At 42.8% G+C, this 16,965-nt stretch overlaps 1 protein-coding gene across 1 annotated transcript in view; it reads left to right on the top strand.

Annotated features, from left to right (window-relative positions):
• LOC124009967 (phospholipid phosphatase-related protein type 5-like) overlaps positions 1-16,965 on the top strand; it is a 74,008-nt gene that overhangs the window by 25,180 nt on the left and 31,863 nt on the right. The window contains exons 2-4 of the mRNA XM_046322235.1: positions 4,437-4,569; positions 9,193-9,443; positions 15,894-16,070. Of these exons, the coding sequence (XP_046178191.1) occupies positions 4,437-4,569; positions 9,193-9,443; positions 15,894-16,070 (561 nt within the window). The remainder of the gene's footprint in view (positions 1-4,436; positions 4,570-9,192; positions 9,444-15,893; positions 16,071-16,965) is intronic.

A 16,965-nucleotide genomic window follows, 5' to 3' on the forward strand; every position in this document is an offset into this window, starting at 1 on the left:
AATGCTCTGTAATGTCAAAGTAAAAATAAATACAAAATAAACAAATATATCTTGATTAGGTAAGTATTCAACCCCCCATGTTAGAATCACCTTTGGTAGTTATTACAGCAGTGAGTCTTTCAAGAGATTTACACACCTGGATTGTGCAATATTTGCGCATTATTCTTTTTAACATTCTCTTAACATGCTCTGTCAAGTTGGTTGTTGATCATTGCTAGACAGCCATGTTCAAGTCTTGCCATAGATTTTCAAGCCGTTTTAAGTCAAAACTGTAACTAAAGTAGTCCACCCAGGAACATTCAATGTCATCTTGGGAAGCAACTGTGTATATTTGGCCTTCTGTTTTAGGTTATTGTCCTGCTGAAAGGTGAATTTATCGTCCAGTGTCTGTTGGAATGCAGATAACCAGGTTTTCTAGGATTTGCCTGTGCTTAGGTCTATTCCATTTCTTTTAATACAAAAAACGTAATCTTCCTTGCCGATGACAAGCATACACATAACATGATGCAGTCACCACCATGCTTGAAAATATGAAGAGCGGTACGCAGTGATGTGTTGTGTTCGATTTTCCCCAAATATAACAGGACATAAAGTGAATTTCTTTGCCACATTTTTTGCAGTTTTACTTTAGTGCCTTCCTTCTTTTAACTATGTCAATTAAGTTAGTATTGTGGCGAAACTACAATGTTGTTTATTCATCCTCAGTTTTCTCCTATCACAGCCATTAAACTCTGTAACTATTTTAAAGTCACCATTGGCCTCATGGTGAAATCCCTGAGAGGTTTTCTTCCTCTCCACCAAATGAGTTAGAAAAGACGCCTGTATCTTTGTAGTGTATTGATAAGTGATGTAAAGTAATGAAGTACTCAGGAGAGCAGAACTTTGTAATAGGAAGAGCAGTTTAATAGCAAAACCAACGGCATAAAAATAACAAGATATTGGGTACAAAAACCCGTCGTGCACCAATCAACACGTGCACAAGCACTTACAATAAACAATCCAACACAAAGGCATGGGGGGGAACAGAGGGTTAAATACACAACAAGTGATTGAGGGGATTGAAACCAGGTGTGAGGAAAAACAAGACAAAACACATGGAAAATGAAAAGTGGATCGATGATGGCTAGAAGACTAGCGACACCAACCGCCAAGCGCCGCCCGAACAAGGAGAGAACCCGACTTTGGCGGAAGTCGTGACAGCACACTTATCAAGAGAACATCCCTTTACTTAAATATATTTTAGCAACTACATTTACTTTTGATACTTAAGTATATTTAAAATTAAAATGTACTTCTACTCAAGTAGTATTTTCCGGGGCGACATTCACTTTTAATTGAGTCATTTTCTATTAAGTTATCTTTACTTTTGCGAAGTATGAGAATTTAGTACTTTTTCCACCACGGGTATTGATACACCATCCAAAGTGTAATTAATAATTTCATGCTCAAAGGGATATTCAATGTTTGCTTTCTTTTTTCTTTACAAATAGGTGCCCTTCTTTGTGAGGCAAAAGAGAGGAAAACCTCTCTGGTCTTTGTGGTTGAATCTGTGTTTGAAATTCACTGCTCGACTGAGGAACCTTACAATTATCTGAATGTGTGGGGTACAGAGATTATGTAGTCATTAAAAAAAAACTTTTCTTGCACACAGAATGAGTCCATGCAACTTACGTCAAATATTTGAGTGCTTCAGAACTGTACCATTATGACTTGTGAAATGTATGTTTACAGCTTACATAGTGCTGAAAATCAAAGTACTTACAAGGGATAAGCCCAGTTGGCATACTTTTCTGGTGTGATTCCATCATGATTATGTTCTTGATTGGACCACACTCACAAACAGTGGCAAACAAAACAAAAAAATATGTGATGCATGCCAGAAAAGCCACTACACTACACAACACAACACTAAGCAATATATTAATTGCACTATAACGGTGACAAATGGTGCCCACAAACTGTTATGGCTGTCCCAACAGCAGAGTCCCAACAGAAGTCCCAACACCTTACCACTGCTACACCTGGCTATCAGCAGAGCCTTGTCTGGCAGCGAAACAGTTCATTCAGCCTCCTTTAATGCCTTTAAAAAAACATAGCTGATATGGCTCACTTTCTTAAACAAATGTGGTTAATACTGACAATTGAGATGTACAAACTTTGGCATAAGGGGACAACAAGCAGATAAGAGGCAATCCGTAATTTCGATTAAGGCATTAATGAGCGAGCTAGGACAGACGTAGTCAATTTAACTATTGGTTCAGCACTTTTGAAATGTACAGCGACAGAATTCAGAACATGGGCCATTCTTTCAGTGTTCTCCCTGTACACCAAGTCGGAACAGTAGGTAAAAGAAAGGGGGCATATAAGCACACAATGAAAGCTCTTACAATATTTGATGATTACATTTCTCTAAAACAGGTTATTGGCTACATGTGCACCACAAATGTGATAGCTGTGCACCACAAAGTCAGAACAGTAGGTGAATTTAAGGGGGGAAAAGGGGAGGGGAAAATATACCAAATTATTAGGGTGAGGCACATGGGCTACTAACAGCTTACTACACAACATACACTTAGTATTACTTTCTTACCTACAGTATACATATCTCCCTGGCATATTACATAATTTATGCAGCAGCGTACAACACGTTTATGGACTCACCTTCTTGTGCTGTGCTCACTTGCACAGGAAGGTGGTGCGCCAGTCCTTTGTGGGCAAATTTTGTCATTAAACTTTGTCATCAAAGTATGGCATTCTCTGGATTTATGGTGCTTTCAAGACAACTGGGAATTTGTTGACGTCAGTCATCTTCAGGTCGTAGCTCTAGAAAGAGGCCCGAGTTTCCGACTTACAATTCCGATTTGGCTGACCGTTCAAAACGTATTTTCCCAGTCGGAGCTCGTTTTTTCCCCAGAGTTCCCAGTTGTGTTGAACTCATTGAAGTCAGATTTCCCAGGTCTGTGTTAACAGTTTGTTTTGAGCGTGGCAGAAATCATGCTGGATTGACAGCATGGCCAATGTTGAATGTTTATCATTTTAAGCTTGGAATAGAGACACTTAGACCCAGAATTAGGACCACACACCCACTCCACTGAATAGCAGGCTAGTGATTGCTTTGCAATGCTTGCAGTTAGCCACTGATTCCTTCCAAACCTTTCATTGTTAAGTTTGCGATTTCCAACTTGTAATGTTCATATGCAATGGTCGATGAGCACCGATACATTTTGTCTATAATTTCTCTGTATAATTTCTCTTCATATGATAAGAATTAAAAATTATTTGACAGTAGAATGTCAACTTGATTCATGATGATGACTGCTATCTAAGATTTTGAAAGTATGATGTTGATCAGTCCAATCAAAGCTACTGTAGATATAACGTGATTTGACGTCATTTTATCTGTGGCCAATGACCTTGAGTCTTCTTGGATGGGCACTTCTAATGCAACTCTATGGCAGCACCCAAGGGGCTTGAATTTTCACTGTGTCCCCATGAGTCACAGAACAATGAGCCAAACATGGCGCAACTAGAGAACATTAACAATCCCAATTACCAATTTTCTGCTGGCTGCCCCACCACAACAGGAAGCACTGAGCTAGGCTGAAACGTCTACATTTTGGAGCTGTCTTACTCAAGAAAGCAATAAAGAGACCATGCCTTATTAACTCAAAGATTATTATTTATTTTTTTGACATTGTTTGCAAACTGATATATAACACGTATTAATGCCAACACTTTTTTCCCCAAATAATGTGGGGCTCAAAACAGGTGGGGCTCTGACTGCAGCTCGAGTCTAGGGACACCAGGGAGACAGTATAATATAATCTCACTGAAATGGATTTCAACTCACTGAAGTGGATTAAACACAGCATCCCTGATGCGCTGGTCTAGGTGTTGGAATAGGTAAACCTGCAGACTAAACCTGATGCCCTGTGTCACGAATGTGTCATGATCGCCAACCTACCTTGTCACATACCAAGGATTAACACTCTACCACCACAAAACGCCTATGTTCGTTTCCGGGAAATTATTGCAGACATTCTACTGGGTGTCTGCACAGTGTCTTTACCTAAAGGTGCTTATCACCCCATTGAACTTTGGTAATTGGGCTAAATGGCCCAGTCAAGTCCAACAGCTGTTGTTCAACACTGGCATTACAGCTGAACCGAATCTCAAATCAATTTCATTGTTCACTGGTGCAGTATTCTTCCGTCTTAGGTCTAAGTGTTGTACTCTATGCGTGGTTGCAGAGAGAAAACAAAATAGATGTTAATGCATGCCCTCAATAGGACATTTGGTTGATGTGGCACGAAGGCATTGCTACAGGGAAGATGGTTTAACGGGGACCATGGTGTGCATTCTTTACCCCAAAAATTCACAATATTCAGATCCTGTTATCAGTGATTAAAGTCTCTCTCTCTCCCTCTGTATGTTAGATCACAGTCATAGAGTCGGTGTTGTTTCTGCTTCAGTATGTGTCAGAGGACCTGGACAACAGGGAGAAGATCATCGTCATGGGAGACTGCTGCTACCTCAATCCTCTGGTGCGCAGGACCTTCCGCTTCCTGGGTATGTGTTTTGGCAGTAACCTACCTCCATACCACTTGCCGAATGCTTACTGTCTCCATGCAGAATGGCTGCCCAAATTCATGATGTGGGAGCAAGGACCTTCGTTGCAATGTGATGTCAAAGGTCTGCACTCAAAATAAGACAAAGATTGTTGGTATACAGTAAGTGGTGTACAGGAAATGTCTGACTCAAAAGGATGAGTGATGATGAGTGATGTTTACCTATATTTAATGCAGCTAGAAAAGTACAATGTAGCAACATTTTCTAAGCTATCATTAGTGTCAACAAAGTTAAACCTACCCACATATGCCTAGGTCTGGCTGCAGTCAAGATGGTGAATGGAGTGTTTGTCATTGTCGTGTGCTAGCTTGAAGCCATGCTCTGTGGTGTTTGCCCTTGCTGTAAGAAAATAACATTTCCAAAAGCCCCAAAGAAATGAAGTGGAGCGGAATTGATTGGATAAAAGCTGTTTGAATATCTGTAATGTGAGACTGTGTTTTGGCCAGTGACAGCTTATAGGACAAGAAGCCCAATGCTAGTGTAATCAAATCAAATCAAGTGTTATTGGTCACATACACATATTTAGCAGATGTTATTGCAGGGATGCGGATGCGAACAAGTCACCTTTCGGGGGAAATTCGTTGTTTTGAATCCAAAATAGGTGACCTACGTGAATCGTGCAGATCCGATGAGAAAAGTTTAGGGGGGAGAGGCTTGGGATCATTACTGGCTGTAAGCAAACGAGTGATGTGCGTTTGGAGAAATACCTGCTGTATCCAAGGCTCAGCCAGTCGTTCACATAACAACAGAATGCCGCACGCGACTGAAGAGAAGAGACAACCAATTAGCTAGTTACAGAATCAGCGTGCGCTCTAGAAAGACAGCAGATAGTGCAAAGACAGTTACAGCAGTGTGTCCCCTGAACTATAACGAAGAGGTAGATGAGAAGCCTTAGCTAGCCAGAGAAATGTTGAGCAACAATAGCCTACTTAGCTGATCTAATAATTGAGTTTAATGTGTGAAACTTTTCTGGCTAATACAGTCAGACAGCTAACATTAGCTAGCTAACGTTACAACATCAGATGAGCTAACGTTAGTAACCTAAACAATCCGCTACAGTATTAACTGGTATACGACTCCTTGCCGTTCCTCAAGTTATAACACGTTAGTTGCTTATTGGACCCTGGCAATCTGTGTGAAATGTTAACTAGCTAACTAGGTAACGAACTAACTACTATCTGTGAAGTAATGTTTTTCCTCTACAGAATGCGGTTCATTTTCAGAATGAGAGAATTAGGTGAAAATGTGTAGCTGGAGTTGGGCCTGGTTTATTATGCTAGATGCTAATCGAGGTGAAAGAAATGCCATACACTAACCCTCTCAATGCAGTGGATAAAAGGGGTATGCCGGGTGTACTCTCTGCCTGAAAGAGATTATACCAACCAAGGGTATCATGCTCTGCTGGCACATTGTAGAACAGATGTCCACGGGCAGAAAGTGTACAATGTAATAATGTGCAGTGTAGCTCAAGGATATTGCTTTTTTTGTGTTGAACTTGACAGGAACACTTTTGTGTGAGTGAGGGGGGTTATTTTTGCACACATGTAGCCTTGTGCACTTGATCAATGTCTCCTATAGTGGCCACTATAATAGAGCAAACATAGAATGCCTGTTTGTTTCATTCTATTTGTACTTTAACCCTAGGATGCATAGTAAACATGGCGCCCCAAGAATGCATATGCCGGGTCAAAATCACCCGATAATGTAATATCTGTGTTTTATTTATATGTGTCTAAAATATTATCATTGTGGAACATAATTATTTTGAGTGATGATTTGGACCTTTCAATAATTATTTTGTTTGAAATGCTTTTAACCGCTCTTCAACAGTTTGATGCACATTTCAATGATAAACATATTATGAAAATTCATTACAGCTTTTGAAAATCTTAGCATATTTTTTATTACAATCAATCTTACAATCAAAGTTTCACATTCAACCTTTTAGTGTGAAGAACAAAATAAAACCACCTTAAGACTGTTTATAATATTTCAAAACATTTATTTGAAAATCCGAAGTTCATCATCAATTTCAACGACAACACTAACAATTGTGAATTCAGAAAACATGAACACTAAAAGGAACAAAGTGTGCATCTTGCATTTGTTACAAACCACAAGCATATGACTGCTCTTTGCAGACACGTGGGTTGCACTGAGAACACCAGCAGCTGACTTTTCCATCCTTTGCGCTTGGGCAGAGCTGGCACCTCTTCCTCTTCTGGAACTGGCTGCTCTGAGTGGTGGTGGCATGGCTCTCTTGCATCACCCCACATCTTTCCATTGCCTCACTTCTTCTGTGGAGATGGGAGAACCGTCCAGAAGAATAACCATCTCTGCAGCACTCCACCAATCAGGCCTTAAGGTAGACTGGCCAGATGGAAGCCACTCCTCAGTAAAAGGCACATGACAGCCCGCTTGGGGTTTGCCAAAAGGCACCTAAAGGACTCAGACCATGAGAAACAAATATTCTCTGGTCTGATGAAGCCAAGATTGAACTCTGTGGATGGAATGTGAAGCGTCACGTCTGGAGGAAAGCTGCTCATTCACTGTGACGCAGTCGCTGGGTATGAACCTTCACAGTTTGCTGGACAAGGTCCCACACATACCGGAATGCTGCCAGGTGGTCAGTTGCCTTTCTGGACACTCTGGTCCTCTTGTCATCAAGGCAAATTATTTACTGTATGACAAATTAATACTACTACCAATACTACTACTACCAATATTGTTAATACATTAACCAATATTGTTAATGCCTAAAACAAAAGTCAAAGAGAATAACACACAGCTCAAACATTTTTTTCCTTCTTCAAAAGTGGCTTGTATTCACCTATCATCTTGGCGATCTCACTGCAGAGTTACAGGGTCAGAGAGTTAGAGGGCTAATCCTTAGGAAGACATCCTGACCATCCAGCAGACCCAATCTGGTGAAAGTTGTTATTGAAGCAAGAAAAAAACTAAGAAAACTTCAACCCATTTGGAGTAACTCAACCATTACCAACATATTTTTCCTTTTACTGGCAGGCATGTTAAGAAAAGCTATTTGCATATTTACCAAAGGCATAGGGAACCTAATTTGCATATGTACCATAGGGGACCGGTAATACCCCTTTGCATACATGACTCTCACATCGTGACTCACATCGTGACTCATGCGTCCCCAAAAACCAACACTGCCTAATAAATCAAAAATAACAAATCAAATTACAGCTCTTGATAACTCCATGAAGTAAAAATAATTGTATCTCATGAGGTAATGGTAAAAACAGACTAGGGACAGGTGTCCCACATTCAGGGGCAGCGCTCTCTCCCTGACATTCACGTGGCCTGAAGCACACATAGGACTATTGATCAATTATAAACTTGTTAATGATCCGGGCACCTTTAACTGCTCTCCCAAGGCACTTGCCTTTGGAAGCCTTTCAAAGGGAGAGATACGTAATCATTCATAAACAGTTGTATATGGAATTCAGACACATTAGATTATGCAGTGTCCCGATAAGGTGAATACTGTAGGTACCTTCTGAAGTTAACAATCCCAGAGCCCCTCTCTTGTAATCATTGTCAGTTTGACCTGTTGCATTGACATAGAAACAGTCCCTGGGACATAAACTATGTTGGTGGAGAGAGAAATGTGCAGTTTATAGCTATTTACCTGTGATTCTACATGTAGAGAAAATGTTGTAGTTTTAAAGAAAGTTTGCTGCAATTGTAACCATTCTGTCAAATGTGCAGTTTCACAGCCTGTATTTCTACACATTTTGCCATAGGGTGGAGAGAAATGCTTGCCATTTTTAAAACGATATCTGATTGAGAGTGACTTAAAACATTGACTATGATTACTACAAGTTTAGATAGCTGGGTAGATTAATTTACCAATCCAACACTTTGGCTGACATGGGCTAATTGACTGACTGCCAGTTACTGACATAATAATAGAAAAACAGCTGATACACAACCAAACTTCTAAATTGCACTTTGTGTATTCTACTATTCTAACTCTCAACAATAAGTTGAGACCTCCACTGATGCCGCATTCACATGCTAGTCGGAACTAGGAAACTCTGAAATGTCTGATTTGGTCAATTGTTGAACACGACACGTGATTAACTACAAGTTAGACATTTCAGAGTTTCCTAGTTCTGACTAGCAAGTGAATGTGGCATCATTCCCCCCCCCTCCAAAAAAAAAACTATTCTGCCACAAGTTGCCCATCCCTGGTCTAATCAGATACTGCAGTCAAGCCTTTAACAATTTTTCATTTTCTGGAGGAAGAAATTCAAGGTGAAGGACTCTCGTCTAGGCAAAGATAATCACATACTCATCATTAGTCTATGACTCATTTAACACAGTGGTTGGAGACCACCCTGTCTCTTCACTTCCTCACCTCTAACCTTTGTTGATTTTCTCTCTCTCTCTCTCTCTCTCTCTCTCTCTCTCTCTCTCTCTCTCTCTCTCTCTCTCTCTCTCTCTCTCTCTCTCTCTCTCTCTCTCTCTCTCTCTCTCTCTCTTTCTCTCCCTCTCTCTCTCTCTGCTCTCTCTCTGATTCCCATCTCTCTCCAGGTGTGTATGCGTTCGGACTGTTCTCCACAGACATCTTTGTAAACGCAGGCCAGGTTGTAACAGGAAACCTGTCCCCCCACTTCCTGACTGTGTGTAAGCCCAACTACACGGCCTTGGGCTGCATGCAGACCGCCCGCTTCATCAACCAAAAGGGGGTGTGCACGGGAAACGAGGACGAAATCATGCGCGCCCGCAAATGCTTCCCCTCCAAAGAGGCGGCACTCAGTGTCTACGCCGCGCTCTACACAGCGGTAAGTGTCGTACACTATTTGTAGAAGTTACTATTATGTATTATTTATTTATTACTATTACGTATTTGTTTGTTTGTTGGTGGACTATTAGGGATGCAGGATGATATTACCACAGTTATCCATTATACAGTACATACGGTGAAGTGGGGGATCTCATGCTAACTATGCATATCCGATCCTGCCGACTACGCCAAATGTACTTCTAAGGACAGTTTGAAGATGATCTGCACCACTTTGTTTAAAAGGCCTATTATCCATAGTTCATTTCTATTGGTGGTCCTACTTCAGAAATTTGATGTTGATAGAGAATCTTCCCCGATCTGCTCAAGCGAGTTTGTTGCTATCAAATCCAAAACGGAATTTCTGCTTATTTCAGAATGCTAATGATTGCCCATTCATTTTTATGAGACTGAGCTTAGTTTCATTGTAAGGTTTTTGGCTTTACTTCTTTGAACAGACAAATTATGTTAAATGTGTACAACAGACATTTTTACAATATCCTTGTGGTAACCATCTGTTTAGTTCAGATTTAGAACCAAATTGCATCCAGATTTTCAGAAAAGTAGGCCCATGGCTTTTCACTCCGAGCCTATATTGTGCTGCTGTGCTATTGAATGAAACAGTTGGATCTAGACTGAGCAGAATGCTTTGCTCTGCTCAGAATGCTCCTCCGTTGATATTTTGGAGGGTTGCTGCTGTTGTTGGTGGTGTCTATGCTGTTGAGCACCTTGATCAAATTAGTTCTTATTGAAGAATTTCCTCTCCGAAGATGGTGCAGGGGAAAGGGTGCTCCAAAATCACTTCCCATCCTATTCTGTGCTCCCTCCTTTCCAATTTCAGCTCAAGTGGCCCGCCCTCTAAGATTGGATGTCTCTGTTTTTCTCAAAGCGACTGATTGTACGTGAAGCCTGAGGGTAGAGGCTAGACACAGCAGTTTGGTGACATGCTTATCATTAACACTCATCCAGCATTAAGAATGTTTAGAAGACAGTATTTATATTTGCGCAATCATGTCTAATATTTTGTTTGAATTATTTATTGTTGCCAGAGGAGGGGTGCATTTGGAGTCAATGCAGGGCTAGTTATTCAAATTGCTTTCTGGTTAATACTGTAGGCTATGTCTCTGGGCCTCAGGGCTGCTCTGTGCCTACTAGCTAGCGCTTAGCGGTAATTGCTGCCTCTTGCTCTTCAGCCTTATTGGACGTTGTCTCTCAGAATCAGACACAGAACCGGCTGAATAACCCTTGTCTCTCCTTCATTCTTGTCGCTAGAGGGGTGACGGACTGGAGATTAGTTGGAAGAGCAGAAACAATGTCCTCTCCAAATCTTACTAGAGCAAATTTTTCTTCTCCACTCCATTGAAACTTCAAATTAATTGAAAGTTTAAATATGTACTGAACAAAAATATAAACACAACATGTAAAGTGTTGGTCCCATGTTTCATGAGCTGAAATAAAAGATCCAACATTTTTCCATACGCACAAAAAGCTTATTTCTCTCAAATTTGTTTACGTCCCTGTTAGTGAGCATTTCTCCTTTTCCAAGATAATCTATCAACCTGACAGGTGTGGCATATCAAGAATCAGCATGATCATTACAGAGCTGCACCTTGTGCTGGGAACAATAGCAGGCCATTCTAAAATGTGTAGTTTTGTCACACAACACAATGCCACAGATGTCTCAAGTTTTGAGGGAGCGTGCAATTGGCATGCTGACTGCAGGAAACTAACCATGCTAGCCCAGGACCTCCACATCCGGCTTCTTCACCTGCTGGATCGTCTCAGGGGGCAGTTCTGAAGAATATTTCTGTCTGTAATAAAAATATTTTTGTGGGGAAAAACTCATTCTGTTTGGCTGGGCCCTGCCCCACAGTGGGTGGGCATGTGCCCTCCCAGGCCCGCCCATGGCTGCCCCTGCCAAGTCATGTGAAATCCATAAATTAGGGCCTAACGAATTTATTTCAATTGACTGATTTCCTTCTATGAACTAAATCTTTGAAATTGTTGCATCATGTGTTTATATTTTTGTTCAGTATAATTAACCTTTGGTGGCAGATTCAACATGACTTTCTTTCAGCAAATTAACTACAGAGACATAGAACTTAGAACTCTTAATAGTGTTCATTGCAATTGACCCTGGAGCGGTAGGTAGGAAAAGTAAGCCTTGCCTGAGTCAGACTCCTGCCCTATGGGCTATTCTATCTCCTGTTTCTGTAGTGTGAGGCAGCTTGAAATACAAGTACAGCCCCATAGACAGCAGAGACACCAGGTCCCAAATGTTTTGTCTTTCAAATGAAACGACTGGAAATCGAACACGCAACCTTCCAATCTGATGTACTGAGTACGGAGACTATGCTTCTCGGAGTCATGGCTGAACAAGGACATGGATAATATACATCTAGCTAGTTTTTCTATGCATCGGCAGGACTGATTGGCAGATTCCGATAAGATCAGGGGGGTGATGTGTGTCTCTTTATTAACAACAGCTGGTGCACAATCTCTAATATTAATAAGGAAGTCTCAAGGTTCCAAAAGGGTTCTTTAGCTGTCCCCATAGGAAAACCCTTTTTGGTTCCAGGTAGAAGCCTGTGGGGGAAAGGTTTTACATGGAAAATAAAAGGGTTCTACCTGGAACCAAAAAGCATTCTTCAAAGGGTTTTCCTGTCGGAGAACCCTTTTAGGTTCTAGATAGCAGCTTTTTTTCTAAGAGTGTAGAACACCTCATTATAAGCTCTATACCAGGGTTATTTAATGCTTGCCCTACGAGGTCCGGAGCCTGTGGAACTGGCTTCGAGGTTCAGTGTTGACTTTGAGGACTGTAGACCACACTATTCACCAAGAGAGTTTTCAACTGTATTTTCCGTAGTTGTCTCTTTACCATCACAAACCGATGCTGGCACTAAGGCCGCACTCACCGAGCTGTATAGCGTCATAAGCAAAACCGAAAATGCTCATCCAGAGGCGGCGCTCCTAGTGGCCGGTGATTTTAATGCAGGAAAACTGAAGTCCGTTTTACATCATTTCTACCATCATGTCACCTGTGCAACTAGAGGAATAAAAACTCTAGATCACCTTTACTCCGCACACAGAGACACATACCAAGCTCCCCCGCCCTCCTTTTGTCAAATTGGACCATAAATATATCCTCCTGATTCCTGCTGACAAGCAAACACTCAAATCACGCTCTCTCATGGTGAGTAAGATATTTAAACAGGTTAACATTCAGAAGAATTACCAGGACGCGTACATAGAGCTTGTGCTTACCAGTTAGCAAGTGTCGTCACTGACATTTTAAACCTCTCTCTGACACATCTGTAATATCTACATGTTTCAAGCAAACCACCATAGGCCCTGTGCCTAAGAATGGCAAAGTAACATGTCTAAATGACTAACGCCTCTGTAGCCATGAAATGCTTTGAAAAGCTGGTCATGGCTCACATCAATACCATAATCCCATACACCCTGGACCCATTCCAGTTCCCATACTACCCCAACAGATCCACAGATGTAGTAATCTCTATTTCATTTCATACTGCCCTTTCCTACCTGGACAAAAGGAACACCTATGTAAAAATGCTGTTCATTGACTACAGCCCAGCCTTCAGTGCCCTACAAGCTCATCACTAAGCTAAGGACCCTGGGATTGAACACCTCCCTCTGCAAATGTGGCTCTGTAGCTCAGTTGGTAGAGCATGGCGCTTGTAACGCCAGGGTAGTGGGTTCGATCCCCGGGACCACCCATACGTAGAATGTATGCACACATGACTGTAAGTCGCTTTGGATAAAAGCGTCTGCTAAATGGCATATATTATTATTATTATTATATTAAATGGATCCTGGATTTCCTGATGGACCGCCACCAGGTGGTGAGTTTAGGCAACAACACATCCGCCATTCTGACTCTCAACGTGTGGGCTCCTCAGGGGTGCGTGCTGAGTCCCCTTCTGTACGCCCTGGTCACACACGACTGCATGGCCGCGCACTACCCCAACAGTATACTTAAGTCTGCCGACAATGCGCCGGTGGTGGGCCTGATCACCGATGACGATGAGACAGACTATATGGAGTAGGTCAGAGACCTGGCAGTGTGGTGCCAGGACAACAACCTCTCCATCAAACTCGGCAAGACAAAGGAGCTAATCGTGGACTACAGGAAACGGAAGCCCGAACAGATCCCCCCATTCATATCAACAGGGCAATAGTGGAGCAGGTGTACACATCAACTAAGGACCTATAATGGTCCAAACACACCAACACAGTCGTGAAGAGGGCATGAAAACACCTCTTCCCCCTCAGGAGGCTGAAAAGATTTGGCATGGGCCCTCAGATCCTCTATGTTCTACAGCTGCACCATTGAAAGCACTTTGACTGGCTCCATCACTGCTTCGTGTGGCAACTGCTCGGCATCCGACCGTAAGATGCTACAGAGTGTAGTGCATACGACACAGTACATTTACATTTACATTTAAGTCATTTAGCAGACGCTCTTATCCAGAGCGACTTACAAATTGGTGCATTCACCTTATGACATCCAGTGGGACAGTCACTTAACAATAGTGCATCTAAAACTTAGGGGGGGTGGGGTGAGAGGGATTACTTAACCTATCCTAGGTATTCCTTAAAGAGGTGGGGTTTCAGGTGTCTCCGGAAGGTGGTGATTGACTCCGCTGTCCTGGCGTCGTGAGGGAGTTTGTTCCACCATTGGGGGGGCCAGGGCAGCGAACAGTTTTGACTGGGCTGAGCGGGAGCTGTACTTCCTCAGTGGTAGGGAGGCGAGCAGGCCAGAGGTGGATGAACGCAGTGCCCTTGTTTGGGTGTAGGGCCTGATCAGAGCCTGGAGGTACTGAGGTGCCGTTCCCCTCACAGCTCCGTAGGCAAGCACCATGGTCTTGTAGCGGATGCGAGCTTCAACTGGAAGCCAGTGGAGAGAACGGAGGAGCGGGGTGACGTGAGAGAACTTGGGAAGGTTGAACACCAGACGGGCTGCGGCGTTCTGGATGAGTTGAAGGGGTTTAATGGCACAGGCAGGGAGCCCAGCCAACAGCGAGTTGCAGTAATCCAGACGGGAGATGACAAGTGCCTGGATTAGGACCTGCGCCGCTTCCTGTGTGAGGCAGGGTCGTACTCTGCGGATGTTGTAGAGCATGAACCTACAGGAACGGGCCACCGCCTTGATGTTAGTTGAGAACGACAGGGTGTTGTCCAGGATCACGCCAAGGTTCTTGGCGCTCTGGGAGGAGGACACAATGGAGTTGTCAACCGTGATGGCGAGATCATGGAACGGGCAGTCCTTCCCCGGGAGGAAGAGCAGCTCCGTCTTGCCGAGGTTCAGCTTGAGGTGGTGATCCGTCATCCACACTGATATGTCTGCCAGTCATGCAGAGATGCGATTCGCCACCTGGTCATCAGAAGGGGGAAAGGAGAAGATTAATTGTGTGTCGTCTGCATAGCAATGATAAGAGAGACCATGTGAGGTTATGACAGAGCCAAGTGACTTGGTGTATAGCGAGAATAGGAGAGGGCCAAGAACAGAGCCCTGGGGGACACCAGTGGTGAGAGCGCGTGGTGAGGAGACAGATTCTCGCCACGCCACCTGGTAGGAGCGACCTGTCAGGTAGGACGCAATCCAAGCGTGGGCCGCGCCGGAGATGCCCAACTCGGAGAGGGTGGAGAGGAGGATCTGATGGTTCACAGTATCGAAGGCAGCCGATAGATCTAGAAGGATGAGAGCAGAGCAGTACATCACTGGGGCCAAACTCCCTGCCATCCAGGACCTCTATACCAGGCGACCAGGTGGTGTCAGAGGAAGGCCCTAAAATTTCTCAGACTCCAGCCTACCCATTTACGTTGACTCCCTTTATTACCTATTTATTTATCTTAGTTGTTTTGCGCTGGCTCTATGCACACTCACTAGACTCTACCCACACACTCACAGATACTACTCTGACACTCCAACACACACACACACACACACACACACACACACACACACACACACACACACACACACACACACACACACACACACACACACACACACACACACACACACACACACACACACACACACACACACACACACACACACACACACACACACACACACACACACACACACACACACACTTCACATATGCTGCTGCTACTCTGTTTATTCTGTATTCTGATTGCCTAGTTACTTTTACCCCTACCCGCATGTACATACTGTATTACCTCAACTACCTCGTACCCCTGCACATTGACTCAGTACTGGTACTCCTTGTGTATAGCCTCGTTATTGTTTTTATTGTGTTACTATTTCCTTTTTTATTTAGCAAATATTTGTCTTACTTTTTAACTGCATTGTTGGGAATGGGCTCATAAGTAAGCATTTCTCTGTAACGTCTACACCTGTTGTATTCGGCGCATGTGACCAATAAAATTGGATTTGATGTGTGTCTCCCTGCTGCAGATGTACATCACATTAACAGTGAAGGCCAAGGGGACCAAGCTGGCCAAGCCTGTCCTATCTCTGGGTCTCATATGTCTGGCGTTTCTCACGGGCATCAACAGGGTGGTGGAGTACCGCAACCACTGGTGTGACGTCATCGCCGGATTCATCATCGGAGGGGCCATAGCAGTCTTCATGGTGAGGGATCTCAACATCTTTATACCTTCTTTTTAAAGATAGAGGGATCGTTTCTTTGAACGGGTTTGTTACGTTTTGTTAGGTTCTTATTTTTCAGAGTAAATTACTCACGGACGCTAGAGAAGCTTTAATCAAGTTTAATTCTTCCCAAAGGTTCTGTACAGCTGTATTCAGACGGCAAAACATTTCTCTCCGTAACAGTTATATACATCCCACTTAAGACCCTCCTTCTCTCCAATCCTTACATCTTATCGTTCAACAGAAAGAGGGTAACAGGATACCAAACCCTTATTACTACCTTAAGGGAATCTGTCCTCACCTCCTGACCTCAACCCCTCCGTCACCTAATCCATAGATATCCATCTGCCTTCCCTATATCAACAGTTGCTCTCCGCTCATCCACCCAACACATTCCAAATCCTTCTGGCTTTCTACAGAGAACCATTAACTTGTGACTTAAAACCGGGTCTCTTTCGCTCTTTCTATTGAAGGCTTCTTCTCTATCATTTATATAATATCTCAATGTTCAAAGTTTTGCAGATTCCAACAGTATGTATTACATGCTTATTATATGCTTGCTACATTAACTCTTCATTATACGGCCTTCTCTGTGGTCACATGTACATACGTTTTACATGTTTGAACTCTATACAGTCCAAGGTGAAAGTCGACACATCCCTTGCACAGTCTTCATATTTTGCTGCCTTAAACCTAAAAAGTGTTTAGTTTAGATTTTCCCCCCCCCTACTGATCTACACAACGTCCTCCACATTTTCAAAGTGAAAGAAAATAAATGACTTATTCTGGTCCAAGTAAATTTGCCTACATAACTCATTTGCATGATATTGTGTAAGTGGGAAATGCTGGTCTTGAACGTACCTTGGTAAGATTTCAG

This window comes from Oncorhynchus gorbuscha, linkage group LG22 (genome assembly GCF_021184085.1).
Source record: "Oncorhynchus gorbuscha isolate QuinsamMale2020 ecotype Even-year linkage group LG22, OgorEven_v1.0, whole genome shotgun sequence".
In the NCBI taxonomy this organism is placed as follows: Eukaryota; Metazoa; Chordata; class Actinopteri; order Salmoniformes; family Salmonidae; genus Oncorhynchus; species Oncorhynchus gorbuscha.